We start from the raw sequence: 20,642 nt of genomic DNA, 5'->3' as shown, positions 1-20,642 counted from the left end.
GCTGAAGGGAAGACATGTGAACTGGAATTGTTCTTCTGCTACACAAAACCTCAGATAACATTGATTGTCTATGTTTACTGGTATGTGAAAATAAGCATCTTTCAAATCTATCGACGCTAGAAAGTCCCCTTTCAATATGACTGCTAGAATAGATTTTAGCATCTCCGTCAGAAATACTCTTGTCAGGACGTACTTGTTCAATTCTCTTAGATCCAAAATAGTCCTGAAATCTCCTGAGATTTTCTTTACCAAAAAAAGAGGTGTATAAAAATCTGTTTTCCTTTCCACAATGAGTACTGGCTTTATTGCTTGAACTCTGATTAGTTTTCCCAAACTGTCTGCCATAGCGATTTTTTCTGGTCTCACAACTGGCATCCTTTACAAATTTGTCTCTTTCTGGTCTCTCTCTGAACTCTATTTGGTATCCTGTGGATATTATATGCAATACCTATCTGGCCTGAATACATTGAGTCCATGTGCTTTGAGATTTTCTCTTCAATATCTGTATGCAAGGATGAACTCCAGAGTCCTAATTATCTGGAAACAGAGTCTATAGCAATACCAGACTTTAAAGATACAGCAGTAGAAGTATGTAATTTTTTAAATTAATTTTCCATTCTTTTATCCATGGAATCCTTAAATGCAGCTCTGCCTCTAAAGAAATGGTAGTTCTTGTCATTCACTCTGCAATCGCAGCATCCACCTTCAGTAGTGCACACCATTTAAGCAAATCTTCAACTATTATAGCATACATACTTTCAACACGGTTCATGTTACTATGGGGTAGATGTATTATAGCTGCACTTAACGTGCCGCTATAATGCTTCCTGCTTCGCCTCTTTACCGAGGCGAAGCAGGAAGCACTACCGATGAGATGTATAAACATCTAATTGGCCGGAGAGGGGGAGAGTTAACTCCCCCCTCCGGCGCTACCCGCTAGAGACCACAGTGTATCAGCCTAGTGCTGATGAGCTGTGTCTCAGTCCCAGCCGGCTCCACTGAGCATGTGCGGGATCTCGCAAGTATCGCGAGATCCCCGCGTGCAGCCTGGAGCCGGCAGCCGCCGCAGCAGGGACAACGCTGTCCCTGCTGTGGGGATAGGGCAGCGCCAGGCTGTAGCTGTCGATAGCAACAGCTACAGCGGGACGAACGGTCAGGCGATCTGACCGTTCATACATGGCCCATGCTATCGGCACTGCTATCTTGTAGATAGCAGCGCCGATAATGAAAACAGGATTTTGGTACTTACCGATTAATCCCTTTCTCCAATTCCGTAGGGGACACTGAAGAGCATAGACAGTGGGGGTATAGACGGTGCTGAGAGAGAGCTGGCACTTGAAATTTTAAGAAGTGTGACTAGCTCCTCCCCCTCTATACCCCCCCAAGCCTCAATCTTAGAAAGCTGTGCCCGGGGGGAGCTGAGAAAAAACAAACGGAAGAGGAGGAGGTGAAGCAAGTACACAGAACATAGGAAAAGGTTGAAAAGCAGAAAAACCACCAGAGACAACCAGTGTCCAACAGAGAACAGAAAAAGACCCCAACCCTGGCAGGAAGGAACAGTGCAGGGTGGGCGTCCAGTGTCCCCTATGGAATCGGAGAAAGGGATTTATCGGTAAGTACCAAAATCCTGTTTTCTCCTTCATCCACTAGGGGATACTGGAGAGCATAGACAGTGTGGACGTCCCAGAGCTCCCATTACGGGCGGGAAAGCGATGAGAACCCTGCAAAACAGACCGGCCATAGTGCGGTGCAGAGACGCAAACCTGTGAAAACTATCAAAAAGAATACAGGAATATCAGCCAGACCAAGAAGCCGCTTGGTAAAGTAACTTCAAGGTAGAAACTCTGAACAGGTGCCCACGAGGAACCTACAGAGTGAGTGACGTTGTAATAGAAAAAACGGAGGCTCCCTAGAAGAAGCAATAGAAACACGACTGATAGTAAGACAAATCCAGTGGGCCAGTGACCGTTTTGAAGCTGGCCAACCAGGACAAACAGCAGCAAACTAAACAAATAGAGTTTGCTTTACATAAGGCTGCAGTACCACATAAAAAACGAAAAGCACTAACTACATCCAAGTACCCTGACGAAGGAGAGTGTCATGGAAGAGACCTGTACCACAATAGGTTGTTGATGTGGAGAGCCGAAAAATCTTTTGAAAGAAAATCCATTCCTGTATGGAGCTACGCTCTATCCTCATAAAATATCAAGTATGGAAGCCGACCGGATAGAGCTCCCAGATCCGACAACCTCCTGGTTAATACCAGCATGAGAAGAATTTCTCAATACCCTGAAAGGTATTTGAACTCCACCAACTACCAGAATAAAAATTGAACAGAGGAAACTGTAGGAAAGAAAGTAAAAGATCCAAATATCAAGAACCGCAGGAGGAACAAAAGTGATTGCAACCGAATCACACCCTGTAGAAATATCTGAACATCCGGTATTCCAGACTCACTTCTTCTGGAAGAAAAACAAAATAAAACCATCTGAGCTGAAATATGAACCTTCAGCGAACCCAACCACAGATCGGCTGAGAAACGAGCCTGCAGAAAAAGCAGAAATCTGGCTAGGTTGAATTCTGTAGGAGGAGCCCCTCCACATTCATAGCATGAAACATAAGTATTCCAATTATGGAGGTAATGTTTAGGAGTACCTTCCTTCCTAGCTCTAAGTATAGTAGTGCTTACCCTGGATGGGATCCCTGTACTTCTGAATATGGCCCTATTAAGAGCCCCTCTATCAAACGCTACTCTTAGTGTGGATAGGCCAAAGGAACCCAAAGTAAGAGAACTTCTCCCAGAGGTATAGGCCACGGATTGTCGATCAACAGAGGCTGAAGGATGAAATACCAAGATCTGCGAGGGCAATCCGGAGTTACCAAGAGAACCTTGGACTGCTCCCTAGTGTAGAAATCGAGGACGGAAATGGAGGAAACAGATAGACAAATCTTTAACAGTCACGGTGTTGACAATGCCTCCACTGTCACTACATCTGGGTCTCTTGTCATTGAGCAGAAGATAAAGTCATTTGATGATTTTGTCTGGATATCATGAGGTCAACCTAGGGAAAACCCCCATTGGTGAAAAATAAAAGACCTGCTGGTGTAGTGTCCATTCCCCTGGATCCATGTCCTATCGGCTGAGGAATTCGGTTTCTCAATTTTCTACAACTGTGATAAAGATTGCCAAGATAGCCATTGCAAGCCTTTCTGCCCAGATTAGAATGCGGCTTACTTCTTTAAAATCTCCAAACGTCTAGATCCGCCCTGACTAATGTATGCCACTGTTGTGGCATTGTCCAACTGGACCCTGACTGCATGGCTCTGCAACCAGTGATCTGCTGTCTGAATAGCGTAGAAAACTACCCGCAATTCCAATATGTTTATCAGTAGACCCGCTTCCAGTGGTACCCAGCGTCTTGGAAGTGCTGTTCCTGAAAAACACCACTTCACCTCCTCTCAGACTCATGTCTGTGGTAAGAAGAATCCCATCCCCCACTCTTATTCTCTCACCCTCCAGTAGGAATATCAAATTCAACCACTAGAAGAGGGTATCTGAGTTGAGGGACTTAACTTTACCCGATGGTGAAGGAAAAGATAGGATTCTGTTCACTGAGAGAGAAGGACTAGCTGAAAAAATCTTGGAGAGAAATCAACGTAAGGAAAAAACCTCTAATGCCTTGACCATCTTCTCCAGGAGTCAAGTGCAAACATGCAGCAATACCAGATGATGTCAAAAGACCGTCTTCACCATGTCCTGGATGAAAATTTCTTGATGAAGGAACACTCTGGCATCAGGTGTCCATTTGAGTCATTGCAGATGAGACCTGGAAAAATACAGAAACCCCCCATGACGAGAAGTCGTGTAACATTGTGCAGTAATTAGACCCTGTAATGGGCCTTCAGCAAAAGATAGTCTATAATAGTGATCCAGTTTCTGAAGGAGAGTTGTTATGTCTGTGGAAATGAGAGTTACGAAAAACAAATCTCATAACTGCCTGGTGAGGCGGCAGTACAGGAGATAAAAATAGTCTTTGATATCCATAGATATCGAGATTCGCTATTCTCTGGTCCCTATCTGAAGGGACTCTATGTTGAACTTGAACATCCTTAGGACTAAAATGAGATTCTACAAGTTCAGAGTAGGTTTGACCTATCTCAAAACCTGGACCATCACTCTAGTGGATAGAAGCTAGTGTGTAGTTTGCTGTAAAACGATATTTCTGTCATTGGAAACTGGCAAACCTGTGTAAACAGGTAGAGGAGAAAACTAAAGAGTGAAGCTTGAATCCTTGAGTGAAGAAATTCCAGACCCAATCATTCGTACAATATTCCATTCATACTACTCTGAAGTCCTGTAAACTCTCTTCCCCTCTGGGAACCTAATCAGGACTCTACCCGGACCTCCGGAACCACAGGGAGTTAATGGATCTGTGAACAACCCGGAGCACTAAAGGACTGAACCGAGGATTCTGCATAAGAACTTCTAGGGGGAGGTAGACGAATATAAGAGGATCTACCCCATCCATGTCCTTCATGTAGAGTACAATAACAGGATGCAGAATCACACTTGCAGCTGTACAAATGGACTTGAGCATACTTCAAACTCCTGTACGATGTCTTTAAAAGACATCTCTTAAACAGCTGCTAAAGTGTATATGCCTGAAAAAGATAAAAACCGCCAGAACATCTGAAAGTTATTTATCCGGATGTTCCCTAGTTGACAACAGAACTTAATGCACTTTATTGAAACTGGAGATGAAATAGCATGTCTGTTATTTCTTGACAAAGAAAACTGTGGGGCAGGTCTATAGTGCTATAGAGCAATTTCTGATTGTAATAGCTAGTTTGCGCACGCGCATTGCGAATTTTACGCATGCGCAGTTTAGCAAACATCGGTGGCGTACGACCGAGCGGCCGCAACGACCGACTCTGAATGAGGTCCTGTGTTCTCAACCTGTTGAACCACAGCTCTTCAGAGAGGAGCGCGCGAACGGCCGTGACGTCACCGGGCGCTCTGAAAAAGCTGCCACTAGTAAGTGGCTGGCTCTGCCTCCGCTCCCAGCGTGGGAGCGGTAACTGCGGGGTTACACGCCCCGCGCTGTCCGACAGTAACTTATTGCTTTAAACTGTGTGCTCAACCTGTTGAACCACAGCTCTGCAGAGAGGAGCGCGCGAACGGCCGTGACGTCACCGGGCGCTCTGAAAAAGCTGCCACTAGTAAGTGGCTGGCTCTGCCTCCGCTCCCAGCGTGGGAGCGGTAACTGCGGGGTTACACGCCCAGCGCTGTCTGACAGTAACTTATTGCTTTAAACTGTGTGCTCAACCTGTTGAGCCACAGCTAATGCAGAGTGGTGTTCTACCTCTGTGCAGCGCGCACAATGAATGGCAGGGACGCAGGGCGCTATGAAAATGCTGCCAGTAGGAAGCGGCTGGTTCTGCCTCCGCTCCGGTAGCTGCGGGGTTTATACTCCCCGTTCTGTTGATCAGAGGCTGGGTCGGACCGCATATGTGCTTATTTAAGGCTGTGTGCTCATAGTGTTGAGCCACAGGTATGTTATACCGCCTGTTATAATAATAACCTGGCTACCCCGCTACTCTGGGTGCCAGGGTATACTCGCAGGAGCTGCAGTGCTGTCGGCGGTGGTAGTGACTGATGGGGGCCGTATGCGCGCTGCATGCAGCGGCATTTGGAACTTCCCTGTAATGGAGATGTGGTCTCAGCAGTCGGGGACCCTATGCATGCACTTGCCAGAGGGTCCCCCCCGGCAGCTCCATCGTCGCAGACAGGCAGTGCAGCTGCTGCCTGTCTGTCCTCAATGTTTTCTAACTTCAGCACAAAAGTGCTACTAACTAATTACATAACCCTGAGGAGGAGTGTGCAAAGACATCCAGCTCCCCTCGGGCATGAACTAAAACTGAGGCTTGGGGGGGGTATAGAGGGGGAGGAGCTAGTCACACTTCTTAAAATTTAAAGTGCCAGCTCTTTCTCAACACCGTCTATACCCCCACTGTCTATGCTCTCCAGTGTCCCCTAGTGGATGAAGGAGAAAGGGGCACATAGAACCCCTGTCATTTACCGCTCAACCATCATACATCGGGGAGAAGCGGTGTCAACGCTCATAACGTGTGCTGATACCGCTTCTGAGCTTCATATATCTCCCCCCCCTGTCTCTTATCAAGGTTCTGCCACTCTTTAATTATAATTTATTTCTTTACCTTGTGAACGGGAAAACTTCTAACTTTTTTTACTCTGTCTCCAAATAGTAAATTTTGCACATTCCTCTGTTCTGGGACTTTCTTATAATTCATGGCTTTATATATAGTTTTCAACATGCTTTCAACCAGATCCACATTAAATGCCCTTACATCCGCACAAATCTCTCCAGACTCTTCACTAGATAAATCATCACCTTCCTCAAAATGACCATATTCAGAAGAGACAACATCATGTTCATAATCAAGACTTGCTTCAGATCTAGACCTCTTAGACATATGCACTGTTAGAAACTCCTCCTAAGATACAAATAATTTTTTCATCCAATCCATTAGCTCGATGCTGGTTAGGCTGTGGAGAAATGACAGGTGTGGGACTCTTCTGAACACAGCTTTCACAAAAGACCATCTCCTGTGTCCCTGCAAATAGCTTATCACAGGCTGCACGCAGACACTTCACATGCTTTTTCTTGACCAACTTCTTCTTTGCTCCCATGTTATGCAAAGGCACACGAGAAATGAAACACCCTATTACTAGCCTAATACTACCAACCTGCATACCTATGCACACACTAAGAAGGACTTACTTCGACTGGGTGCTATTCGGCTGTTGGGGTGAAAGCTCAGATTCCAAATTAAGGCTACAGACTTAACAGATAAGTGGATAGGTAGAAGAGAATATCACACTCTACCTCCGTGAGCGGCTCCATTTAAAGCCCTCTGACATTTAGCCCATGTCGGGCGCATGTGAAGTGACAGCCGCACTGCATTCTGGTCCGCGCGTCATCAGAACTACTGACGCGCGCCTGCGCACTCCGGCCAGCTCCTGGCCGCGAAGGATTTTTGTTTGTACTTAGTCAGGGAGCTGCGACTAAAAATGCTCCACTGGCTGCAAGGACTGCCTCGGACCGAAGCGCAGGCGTCCTCATCAAACTCCGGTATAGTACTGGTTTTCAGCCATCCGCCGTCATGACAACATACTAGAGAGGTAAGCCTTATTTAGAAAAAAAAAATATGAGATATGGTAAGAACTTATCCTTGTTATCTCTATTTCTACGAAGTCCTTAGGGTTCCACAGGATACCTTGGGGTATAGGTGTGACGTCAGTCGCCGGGCACCATAGAGTTAAGCTTTTCAGCCTCCCAGGATGCACTAGGTCCCCCTCCTATACCCCGCCCCCGAGCCAAGGCACCTCAGTTAGTTATCAAGCCATAGGCCGGAGGAGGAGAAGGAAGAGAGAAAAAAGATCTGGACACATACAAGAATCACATTCTCACCAGAGGGAGACGGAAAACCAGTGACCAGAGCAAAGCCCATCTGTAGCACAGGTGCGACAGGGCGGGAGTCCTGTGGAACCCTATGGACTTCGTAGAAATAGAGATAACAAGGGTAAGTTCTTACCATATCTCATATTTTCTACTTCAGGGTCCATAGGATACCTTGGGGATGTCCCAAAGCAAGTGTGGGGACGCTCCTGTGCAGAAAGGAGAATCCGCCATCCTGAGAGGCGAAGGTGTCAAACCTGTAATACCTCACGGATATGGACAGAAGACCACGTAGCAGCCTTGCAGATCTGGACTGCAGAGGCACCACGTCAAGCTGCCTACGAAGGACCAACGAAGGACCAACAGACCTAGTGGAATGAGCCTTCACAGAAGGAGGAACCGGCAGGCCTTCATGAAGATAAGCTTCAGAAATAGCCATACGGATCCAGGCTGCCAAAGTTTGCTTTGAAGCAGGCCAACCCTTTTTACGGAAGCCACAGAGGACAAACAAAGCGTCCGACTTCCTAAACGAAGAAGTGCGGTCAACATAAGTCCTTAAGGCCCGCACAACATCCAAAGAGGCCTCACCCACGGAAAGACCCGGTGAGTTAAAGGCCGGAACAACGATTTCCTCATTAACATGAAACTGGGAAACAACTTTGGGAAGAAACTCGGGCCGAGTGCGGAGCACTGCCCTGTTCCCATGAAAAACCAAGAAAGGGGGTCTACAAGAAAGAGCCCCTAAATCAGAAACACGTCTGGCCGAAGCAATAGCCAGAAGGAAAACAGTCTTAGCTGTTAGCCATTTAAGATCCACTGAGCTCAGTGGTTCAAACGGCGGTCCTTGGAGAGCCCTCAGGACCACAGCCAAATCCCAAGGCGCCACAGGTGGAACAAAGGGCGGCTGAATGCGGAGAACACCTTGCATAAAGGTGCGCACATCCGGGATTGTAGCAATCCTACAGTGAAACCAGACCGATAGGGCCGAAACCTGTACCTTCAAAGAAGCAAGGCGAAGCCCATGATCTAGTCCCGCTTGCAGGAAGGCAGGAATCCGAGACAGACAAAACTCCCGCGGTGCATAACCTCTCGGCCGACACCACTGGAAGAACGTATGCCACACGCGATGGTATATCCTCGCGGAAGACGGTTTCCGAGCTCGCAACATGGTACGCACCACAGAGCTGGAAAACCCCCGGGACCTCAGCATGGCCGTCTCAACAGCCACGCCGTCAAAGACAGCCGAGTCAGGTCCGGGTGAAGACAAGGACCCTGAGACAGAAGGTCCGGTCATAGCGGCAACCGCAGAGGACTGTCCACGGACAGACCCTGAAGGTCTGAGAACCAGTGCCGTCTGGGCCACGCGGGAGCTATCAACAGGAGCGTCCCTCCTTCCTGTTTGAATTTCCGGATTACCCGTGGAAGAAGGGAGACCGGAGGGAACAGGTTTGCGAACCGGAACGTCCACCGGACGGACAGAGCATCCACCAGAGACGCCCCTTCGTCTCTTGTGCGAGACCCGTACACCGGCAACATGTTGTTGTGCCGGGACGCAATGAGGTCGATCTCTGGAAGACCCCACCTGTCCACCAGCAGTTGAAACACGTCCGGGTGCAGGGACCATTCCCCCGGATGAACGTCCTGGCGACTTAGAAAGTCCGCCTCACAATTTAGCACTTCCGGGATAAAGACCGCTGATATGGCCGGAAGATTGCGCTCCGCCCAAACCAGGATCCGAGAGACCTCTACGAGAGCCGCCCGACTTCGGGTTCCTCCCTGCCTGTTTATGTAGGCCACGGTGGTAGCGTTGTCCGACTGGACCTGCACCGGGTGACCCAGGAGAAACCGATGTGCCTGCTGGAGAGCATTGAAGACCGCACGGAGTTCCAAGATATTTATTGGAAGCTCCGCTTCTGTCGGCGTCCACCTGCCCTGGAACAAGGGTGGACCCGAAACTGCTCCCCAGCCCCGAAGACTGGCGTCCGTTGTCAACAGGACCCAATTTGGAACCCAGAACGGACGTCCCTTGTTGAGGTGAGTCGTCTGTAACCACCAAGCAAGGGACAGGCGAACCTCCGGGGTGATCACAATCGTCTGGGACTTCAGAGACTGAGGCAGCCCATTCCACTTGGACAGGATCAGGTGCTGCAGAGGTCTGGAGTGAAACTGGGCGAATTCCACCATGTCGAACACCGACACCATGGAGCCCAGTAACCTCATCGCCGAGTGTAGGGACACCTGGCGGCTGTGCAGACAACTGCGCACCCTTGACTGTAAAGCAGAGATCTTGTCCTCCGTCACGAAGATCCTCTGCTGTCCCGAGTCCAATAAGGCTCCCAGATGTAGAATCCTCCGAGACGGGATTAGAGTGGACTTCTGCCAGTTGATTAGCCAGCCGTGCCGTTGCAGCAGTGCAATGGTCAGGTCCAAGTGGCGTAACAGGAGCTCTGGAGATCCTGCCACCAATAACAGGTCGTCCAAGTATGGCAACATGGGAACTCCCTGCAGCCGCAGAGAAGCCGCCATGACCGCCATCACCTTGGTGAAAACCCGTGGTGCTGTCGCCAGGCCAAAAGGTAACGCCCGAAACTGGAAGTGGTCGCTGTTGATTGCAAACCTGAGGAACTGTTGATGGCGCAAAAGAATAGGGACATGCAGGTAAGCGTCCTGTATGTCCAATGACACTATGTAGTCCCCAGGTTCCAGCGCCAGAATGATGGACCGTAGGGTCTCCATCCGAAACTTCGGAACCCGCAAAGACTTGTTGAGTGCTTTGAGGTTGAGAATCGGACGATACGACCCATTGGGTTTCTGTACCAAAAAAAGATTTGAATAGAAACCCTGGCCCCTCTGGGAGAATGAAACAGGCACTATAACTCCAGCCTGGAGCATAGTGTGCAATACCTTCCGCAGCTTCATAGCCTTGTTCCGGTCTGATGGCAGACCCATGGTGAAGAATCGCGCCGGGGGTCTGTGCCGGAAGGAGAGGGCGTACCCGTGAGAGACCACCTCGAGAACCCAAGTGTCTGTCGTAGTGGCCGACCAACACTGGGCGAACTGCAGCAGGCGGCCTCCCACCCTGGGATCCCCCAAAGGGAGGCCCGGACCGTCAGGCCGCAGGCTTGTCATCTGGCTTGGGGGCCGGACGTCTGGTACTCCATGCCTGCTTCCGGGGCTTGGCCAATTTCTTAGGGCCAGCCTGTCAAGGAAACGACTGTGGTTTGGGCCTGCCCTGGACCCTAGATGACCGAAAGGACGATGGTCCAGAACCAGAAGGAGCAGCGGCCGACGGGAGACAAGCCGATTTGGCTGCCGCCAGCGTGGCCACAATCTTATCCAGATCCGGACCGAAGAGAACTTCTCCGGTAAACGGCAACGCCTCCAGACCCTTTTTGGAATCTGCGTCCGCCTTCCAGGATCGCAGCCACAAGGTGCGACGAGCAGCCACCGCTGCTGAAGAAATTCTAGACACCAGAGTACTAATGTCTAGGGCCGCCTCGTTGATATAAGTGGCCGAATCACGGAGCTTGCCAATCAACTCCGCCTGTTCGGCCGGACAGTCGGAATCAAAAGAATCCTCTAATGAATCCGCCCAGCGCTCCATCGCTCTGGCAACCCAGCAAATGGCCATAGCCGGCCGTGCTGCCCCCCCCGCAAGGGAATAAGCGGACTTCAGGCAGATCTCCACCTTGCGGTCCGTAGCATCCTTAAGGGAGGACATGGATGGCATCGGCAATGTGGCACTACGGACAAGACGGGTCACGTGAGAATCCACCTGTGGAGGGGATTCCCACTTTGCAAAATAATTATCCGCGAACGGATAAGCCACCGCCAGGCGTCTCTGCGGCTGGTATCTTTTGCCAGGCTGTTTCCACGCCTCCTCTAAATGGTCCACTAACTGACCCGAAAGAGGAAAGACTGTGGCATCGCCCTTCACATCTTTGAAAAAGGCATACTTAGATTTAGCCGCTGGGGGAACTTCGTCCTCAATCACCAAGGCTGTGCGGACCTCCCGAATAAGTCCAGGAATATATACCTTGGACTTAGCATCAGCGTCCTTACTGTGGAGAGGTTCCTGATCGCAAGGATCCAGAATCTCCCCATCATCAGACGTCCCCTCGTCATCCTCATAAGGAGCCGACAGAGACGCCACCGGCCGTTTATGCGGCCGCATCACAGACTCCCCTTGCAACACATCCGACAAGTGCTGTACAGAACTCGTCAGGGAGTTAACCCACGCTGGCTCCTGAGAAACCGGGAGCGGGGAAATAGGGAGACTGTGGGGTACCACCAATTGTCGTGGGAAACCCTGCATGGGTGACGACACCACTGACTGCTGGGACAAACCCATCGGTGTAAACGCGGGCTGCGGAGCTAACTGGCCCACTAAGGCTGTAAGCGCCTGAGCGAAACAAGCCCAGGGCAGCTCCTGTACCGGTGCTGTAACAGTAAGCGGTCGCACCATGGACAAACACTGCCGGCAAAGGCCCTCCGCGCTACCCTCCCCCTCCGCTAACGGTACTTTACACGTAGTACACTGTAGCCGGAGAGGAAAATCACTTTCAGACATGATGGCACCAGGTATGTGACCCCTCTCACCAATTAAATAGTTAAAAGGCGAGAGACCACCCTGCAGCACCGCACCGCAAGGGCTTAGCAGAAAGAACAGGGACAGAATAAAGCTGACAGTTTAGAAGAAAAGTTACAGACAGCAGCGCTAGCACAGTCACAAACAATGCAAAGAAAATCAATTCCTGCACTAACAGCGCTGATCACTCAACTACGCAGACACAGGGCCTGGTAAGACACAGCGCTGCATACACAGACCTGACCACAGCGGAGGAGAGGTATGCGGGGGGACCCAGACCACGATGCTTCCGTCCAGCGCTTCCAGCAGCGTTCACCATGCGTCCAGAAGAAGATGGCCGCCGAGGAGCAGAGAGGAGGCTGGCCTGGGGGAGGAGCGCTGCCACAGGACCAGTCGGCAGCGTGCAGAGAGGGCTGTGTGCAGCGGGGGAGGCGCCGGCTGTGAGACAGGGAAGGCGCGCTCCCCTGGCATGCATTTAACCCCTGGGACGCCGACAGCGCTACCGCTCTGCTGCGGTCCGCTGTCCCAGGGGGTAGTGGAAGCGCAGGTTGGTTGCCTGGCTCCACGCTGCAGCCAGTCCCCAGGGAGCCCCCTGCCTGGGTACTCAGGACCATGTGATCAGCGGGGACCCACCGCGGGACCCCGCTGCTTACCTTTGTCCCCCTTAAATCCGGCCATGGTCCGGAACATCTGGGGTCACCGCTAGCTGTGACCCCAGATGCTCACCAGCATCCCCGGATCGGTACCGGCGTTCTGGTACCGGCAGGGGTGTAGGGAAGACAGCATGGACGTCAGGACTGACTGTCCATGCTGTACATCCAGATGTGCAGCCACAGCTGCATAGGAGAAAGCTTCAGGGGCTCTTCTAGCCCCCACTCCGACAGGTGCACCCGACTCCGGCCGGGCACCAAACTAAACTGAGGTGCCTTGGCTCGGGGACGAGGTATAGGAGGGGGACCCTAGTGCATCCTGGGAGGCTGAAAAGCTTAACTCTATGGTGCCCGGCAACTGACGTCACACCTATACCCCAAGGTATCCTGTGGATACCCTATGGACCCTGAAGTAGAAATAACACTACTCTACATCTATACTGTTAGGAGACAGGAAGAAAAAGAAAAAGGAGGAGGGGGGGGGCCGGAATATATACAGCAGGGAGGGCGGTCCCTGAAGAAAACTTCCTGTCTATACTAGGGGAACAGGTCCTATATCTCAAGGTGAGGCTGCCAGGGAGGATCGAAGAAGAAAAAAGTTATACCAAGTCATGTTTAATTATCCATTATTTACATTATTTGATAATTATAAAAAAATAAATCAACAATTTTGGGGACATTTTTAGAAAAAACGTCAGTCAGTTAAGTGGTTAAAGAAGCTCACATTCATGTAATGCCTTCTATTAACAATTTCCTTTCCAAAAAGCAATGCAAAGCGCATGTGTCTTTAGAGATTAAAGGTGAAATGTATTATGATAAATTGCAAGGAGCAGTTTTGCCACTATAATAAATAATGTTTCTTCTTTTTGATCATGCATAAGTCAACAGTTCTATGCCAAGCAGAAAGCACAAAATCCATCGAGAAACAACCTTGAATATTTTTTTTTATTTTTGACAGCTGCCATAGAGCTGTGTAGCTGTTCACTGAGCAGCAAGCCAGTTTTTGTCTTTCTTTCAATTTGGTTATGTTTTTTCTTACCTGTTTTTTTGTTGGAGCTCTAGTAAATACTCATCGTGTTTCTCATCAAAATCAATCCGATTGACAACGTCATACTTTAGAAAAGATAAACAAACAATGAATAAATCCTTGGCCATAGTTACAATAGCCTAGAAGAAGCTCAAACATAAACAAGGGTCTATTTTACACCATCGTAATTTCTAAAAGTTCATTCTTATTTTGTTTTTAACAATTAAGGTGATGATGCAGTGCGAGTATTCCTCAAATCGCTGTGGTGCATTTTCAATAATTTCAGACTATGCATACCAGAATGTGAAAGCACGCCATTTGAACCTATTGACCTTATAACCATATAGGTGGAACTAGGGTACAAAGAAGCATTCTAACGTAGGCAATGTTCATTAAGGACAGGTTCACACAAATGTGGCCCATGTCAATTATAGTTTTGTGGACATACCCTCAAATGAAGAAATACAATTTACACCAGCTACAGGGTAGGTGCCAACAAAGGTTTATTATGATGACTGACATCAACATGAGCTCATCAATTCTAATTGGATGACTGATGAATTGCTGGTACACACCTGACAACACTGCCATCATTAAGCACATCCTTATCAGCTGATGAGTGATCAATGTTGTGACACCTTACAGAACGGAGTGAAGCGTCCTGACAGGAGAGTTAATGCTTTTGCCTATGTTTACAATCATTCATACATACCTGTGTCTCACTAGTTGATTAACGATTAATAATTGAACAATTGCACTTATTTCATCTTGCTACATTTGTTCCGGGATTATTATAATACCTCTTTTACACCAAAAAACCCAGGTCCGACCTGGGTTTTCAGAGATGGTTCCAACCCAGGTCAGACACCGTTTACACAGCACCGTCGATCTGGGTTATTCCCAGGTCAGCCCCGTTCACACTGAACCTGGGTCTGCCCTGCTAAACTTGTGAGGTTATAAAAAGTGGGAGGTGACTGCTCCACAACCACCAATCAGCTAATTTAAGGCATGACCCAGGTCGGATAACCCAGGTTGCACCGCTTACACTGCACCATTACCCAGGTCCATCCTGGGTCTGACCCTGGTAGCTACCTGGGTTGGATTGCCGGGTCACTTGACCCAGGATATTTTTCAGGGACCACTTTACACTGAGCTGCGACCCAGGTAGACCCAGCAAAAACCCAGGTTTTTGTTCTGGTGTAAAAGGGGTATCGCTGAGAACTTTGTGAAACCTCATGTTTTGAATTATTTTTTTCCTTTTTTTTTTTTCCTCTTTTGCAAACAAATACAAGCACAATTTACAAGTTAATTATACATACAGTATATGTCCTATATATAGAACACCTTGCATTATTGTTCTCTCAATGTTATTTGCATCCTAATTATCATCTAGTCATGTAATTAAAACATGGCATTTGTGTAATTTACAAAAACAACAAAAAAAATTCCAATAATTTATTTCAGGGTACATCTCTAATATTTAATTGTTTTGTTTATACTTCTATAGCATTCCCGCTAGGCTGTTTTCATAGATGGTTAATTATCTTAAAAATAAGACGCAACTAATCTTGCAAATACTAATCACTTGTTTACATGCAACATATATTTATGTTATAAAGCTATATATAGTTAGGCTTGCCATATTATCCCTTTAATTCCGGACACATATGAATTATACAGATTCTGTAGCTGGCTGACTTCAAGTCTCCATTTCATATGGTTTTAATCAGCCACAGAACCTGTGTAATTCACATGTCCCCCTAATTAAAGAGATGATACGACAAGCTTATACTATATTGACTTCTTGGAGGTGATGCTTTAAATTTTATTTTCTAATTTGTATAAGAATGATAATAAAAAAAGTAAGTACATTTAATTAATATGTTAACATGTGGATGTTTCTTTATAATGAATTAAGTTTCTTTCAAGTGATGGGAATGCGTATATTTGTAAAAGTTTGCTGAGGGTGTTAATGTTGCAAGGTCAGTGGGATAATCATAGAATAAATATAAACAATGTCACATACGCATCTCTAATACTTTTTACATATAATTTAATATAATAGTATTAATCCCACAATTTTGTAAAAAAAACAAATGTAGAGTTTTTAGCTAATAATGCTTCCATATTATTAATTCCTCCATAGAGTTATTAAGATTTAATTTAATAGTATTAAACCTTCATAATGAAGATTTCTGAAAATTAAAAGCTTTGGGAAGTGGTTCAAAAGTGATTAATATTTTAAACGCAATGTGTAAGTAAAGGCCCCCATACACGGCATGATATAGGTGCCGATCCGACGGATCGGCACGATATAGGTGCCATATCGTGCCGTGTATGGGCACGATATCGTACCTGATATTGTGCTGCGCGCTCCCGCGGGGTCATACATCGCATCCCCAGATCTTCAAGATCTTCCTACAGAACCATCTGATCTGGGATGCGATGTACGATCCCATCCAAATGGAGGAGGGGAAGGCTGCATATTGTGCAGTCAGCAGGGACCGCACGATTGCCGGCGGTGACAGCACGATATGTCTGTCGACGGATCGGCAGTGTATGGGCACCTTAAGTCATACACCTCCAGTGTTACTATTCTTTAATTTAAATGTTCTGAAACAATACTGTTTAGTGACTTATGTGCCACATTAAGGACTCATTTCCGTGTAGATTTGACATGATTATATATATATATATATATATATATATATATATATATATATATATATATATATATAGGCTACTTGGTAACCGGCACTCCGTATGATTATGAAAAACAGCTCTGGTGTCCTTCCCCAGGGAATTCAACATATAAATCAAAGATGGGGGGCACTCAGCGAGACTTGGTCAACGTTTCAGTGTGAACCACTTTTATCAAGACATCTCTTGATAAAAGTGGTTCACACTGAAACGTTGACCAATGGACGCACAGTATTGCCGTGATTCATTTCAGTTGCAAGTCTCGCTGAGTGCCCCCCATCTTTGAGATATATATATATATATATATATATAGCACAATAGCAGACTTGCAGTACAACTGTAATGATAAGGCTGGAGTGCACACAAAAAAGTCAATGTAAAACACAAAATCCAGAGCCAGCACATCCGTATCAAAATAGGTTTTATATATCCAAATAAGTAGCCATAAAAGTATCAGACATATGTGTAGCCGTTTGCATTGTGTATCGAGATGACAAAGCACTAGAAAAGTCAATAGCATGAAAAAATGGAACCAAGAAGTCAATATAATACTCACCATGGGTAAAGTGCAGTGCCAGAAGCAATCACCAAGTCACCAGCTCAACAGCCGTTTCGGTGCACCACAACCACCTTCGTCAGGAGCCTGAGCCCCATGTCAGCCTTCTGAACCGGTCGACAAGTCATATCACACCCTTTGAAAGGGTACTGTCGCAACGTGCCGGACACGGCTTTTACTTACCGGGTCCGGCGCCACTGGGGACCTGGCCATCGGCGGGTAGCGAGTGTGCAATCCCCGGTGCCCGCTGCAGACAGCCTCTAATCTTGGACCTCTCCTTCCTCCCAGTCGGGTCTGGAACAAAGGCGGCCGCAGCTCCAATAAGGCCGCCCGCGGTGTGCTGTTTAAAACTTAAAGGGGCACGCGCAAATTGAGTATACAGGTTATATAAGGGGGTTCCTGTGCACAAGCACAGCATTCCAAGTGATACTTACTGCTCGTTCCCGACCTCGGCTTTGTTCGTGACTCTGAATCTATCTCATCCCTGCGCTTGCTATTTGGGTTTTGACCTTGGCTATTCCGTGTGACCTGTTTACGTCTGATCCTTGGAACCGCCTTGCCCATTTGGTTCTGAGCCAGCTCGTTGACTATGCTTCTTCGTACACTGCTTTATTCCAGAATACACCAGCACCTGTATTAGGGAACCAAGTCTGAGGGCCGCGACCTGCATGTTAGACCAAACCTCCTTGCGGGGGTCCCTGGTGAATACCGCTGGCACGTTAAACTCTGTGCCTCAGTACTGGGTCTCACCAATCCCTAAATACGGGCTAGCATCCATTATGTATCCGGGAATTGTGACAGAATACACTGGATGATGCTGGTAATCAGTCACCGAAAGAATTGCTAGAACACCTTCCCGCCAGTGTTGAGAAGCAGGAACAAGACCAGGCGCAGATTATGCAGTGGTTACAGACACTAATGCAGCGGGTTTATATTGCACAGACGTCGCCAGTGCAACCTGCACCGCCTCCCGCTGAGTCGATGCAAGCTTTAGGAGCTTCAGCCCCATAAAGGATTCCAAATCCCTTGAAATTCGACGAGGATCCTAAGAGTTGTAGGGAGATTTTAAATCAATGTTCGATATCCAAGCCGCAAATTTTCCAGATAATCCAGAGAACTGCCCTCATCCCTGAATGATCTGATATCGCTGTGCATTCGGGTGGACCTCTGCCACAGAGAAAGGGATCAGGAAAGAGAACAGTCCCATTGCTACAGTTACAAACTTGCACCTTGCTGCACAGCTCTAATAAGCGATGCAAGTCTGGAAATCTTGCCTACCTGCGGGGGGTTGGGGAGGGAGAGAAAAAAAAGAGAAAAAGAGAGAATGAGAAAAAAAGAGAGAGAAAGAAAAAGACAGAAAAAGAGAGAGTGAAAAAGAGAGAAAAGAGAGAAAAGAGAAAGAGAGATGAAAAGAGAAAGAAAGAGAGAAAGAAAGTGAGAAAGAGAGAAAGAAAGTGAGAAAGAGAGAAGAAAAAGTGAGAAAGAGAAAGTGAGAAAGAGAGAAGAAAAAGTGAGAAAGAGAAAGTGAGAAAGATAAAAAGAGAGATAAAAAATAAGCTATGCCTTTATTGCGGAGAACCAGATCATCTACTTTCCGTTTGCCCCAAGCAACCGGGAAACGTGACGTCCTAACTGAATGTGGGGTGGTCAGGTTAGGTGCATTCCCACACACCCCAAGAAGGAGTGCTCCATCACAATATTCAATCAATTTGACCCTACTGCTAAAGCAATCTGCTGAAACTCTTAATGCCTTCCTAGTTTCAGGTGCTGACGGCAATTTTATAACTGCTAAAAAGGTCAAGGAGTTGGGAATTCAGAGTATCCCTCTTCAGACTTCATTCCATGTCATTGGAGTGTATGGGAATAAACTCCCTTTGGCTTCCGAACTTCTGAGGTCACCATGCAAGTCGGCGCTCTCCATAGAGAGGTAAATTCTCTTTATATACTCCCATTAGGCGAATGTTTGATAATCCTGGGTCTTCACTGGTAACGCAAGCTTGCTCCCACTCTGAACTGAAATGCACCCCAAATCTTGTCTTGGGGTCCTCAGTGCCAACAGGGGTGTTTGCCGGCTATCAGATCTCCATTCAGGATCAGGTTCTTGAAAAAATGATCAGAATTTATGTCTCCGCTAATCAGGATGACTGGGTCTCTCTATTACCATGGGCGGAATTCGCCCATAATAATCTTTTTCATGAGATGTCTGGATTTTCTCCCTTTTCCATTTAGAATGGGTTCCATCCTGTCTTGCCGGAGTTACCCTCTTGCCAGACAGTTCCCCTTTCAGCAGTTTGTGCTACCACTGGGTGTTTTGTCAAAATTTGGAGCAAAGTGAAGAGGAATCTGTACAAAGCCTCTTCAAAGTATAAATTCTTTGCTGACAGGAAGAGGAGGGGGGTTCTGTTACTGAGAACTGATGATAAAATGTGGTTGTCAACGTAACATTTACGATTTAAGTTTCCCACTATGAAATTCACCCCCACATCCTCCAGGTGATCAGTGCAGTGACATTTCCTCTGAAGCTTCCAGGCACACTCATAATTCCTACTGTGTTTCAGGTCTCCCTTCTCAAACCTCTGCTAATTAATCGGTTTGCCGCATCCAGCAGCCCTCCCTCTGCAATTCCAGTGGATCATCAATTGGGATATTAAGTAAAGCAGATCTTGGAATCCAGGGTTTCTAGAGGTTCTGTTCAATTTCTTGTAAACTGGAAGGGGTATTGTCCTGAGGAGCGCTTCGAATGTTCATGCTCCTTGGCTTTTTCAGAAGTTTCACCAAAGATTTCCTGACAAGCCATTTGTGGGGTGTTCTGTGCCCACCCTTCGAGGTAGAGGGGAGGGTAATGTTGCAGCAAGCTGGACACACCGGCTGTTACTGGGGACTTTGGCGTCGGCGGGTGTGCAAGGTTTTGACCGTGGCTATTCCCTGTGACCTGTTTACATCTGATCCTTGGTACCCCCTTGATGAGCCAGGTCAGAACCAAACTGACGACTACGCTTCTTTGCCCACTGCTTTATTCCAGAATACACCAGCACCTGTATTAGGGAACCAATTCTGAGGGCCACAACCTGAGTGTCATATGCAGCTAAGACTAAACCTCCTTGCGGGTGGTACCTGGTGTAGTGTTCACTCTAGGTCCGGCGCAGGGCAACAGACCTAGAGGAAGGGCACATCTGGGGCATGGCCAAGGAAAAGGGGGCATGTCTTTAAGACACGTCCCCTTTTCGTCACTCTTGGGGGCGAGCCCCTTCACTTACGAACATGCTGGGGCTGCCCCCAAGTGCTGCTGTCAGTGTGAATGAATGCTCGGCGCATGCGACCGGCATCCATTCACCGGCGGTGACCGATACACCGCAGTTTTCCCCACCGTCCAGCACGTTAGACTTTGCGCCTCAGAACTGGGTCTCGTTAATCCTGAAATACAGGCTAGCATCCATTATCCATCTGGGAATTGTGACAGGTACACAAAAAAAAAAAGTAGATGATGTGAATATACTAAAGCTGGGTACACACTTAGCGACGTGTACCCGGACGATATGTCGGCCCAAAAGGCCGATATATCCTAACACTTGTACACAATGAGCGAAGTAATGAATGATGAAACTATCCCTACCTGCAACGGCGCAGCATGCATTATCGT

General features: G+C 47.6%; 1 protein-coding gene across 4 annotated transcripts in view; it reads right to left on the bottom strand.

Moving 5' to 3' along the window:
• KATNIP (katanin interacting protein) overlaps positions 1–20,642 on the bottom strand; it is a 252,048-nt gene that overhangs the window by 205,584 nt on the left and 25,822 nt on the right. For all 4 annotated transcript variants that reach the window (XM_088466730.1, XM_088466732.1, XM_088466731.1 and 1 more), the window contains exon 3: positions 13,759–13,832. In XM_088466730.1, coding sequence (XP_088322856.1) covers positions 13,759–13,832 — 74 coding nt within the window. The remainder of the gene's footprint in view (positions 1–13,758; positions 13,833–20,642) is intronic.

This window comes from Taudactylus pleione, unplaced genomic scaffold, assembly GCF_031769625.1.
Source record: "Taudactylus pleione unplaced genomic scaffold, aTauple2 ptg000066l, whole genome shotgun sequence".
Taxonomy (NCBI): domain Eukaryota; kingdom Metazoa; phylum Chordata; class Amphibia; order Anura; family Myobatrachidae; genus Taudactylus; species Taudactylus pleione.
Note: the sequence above shows the minus strand (reverse complement) of the source record. Positions and strands in the feature narration are given on the sequence as shown.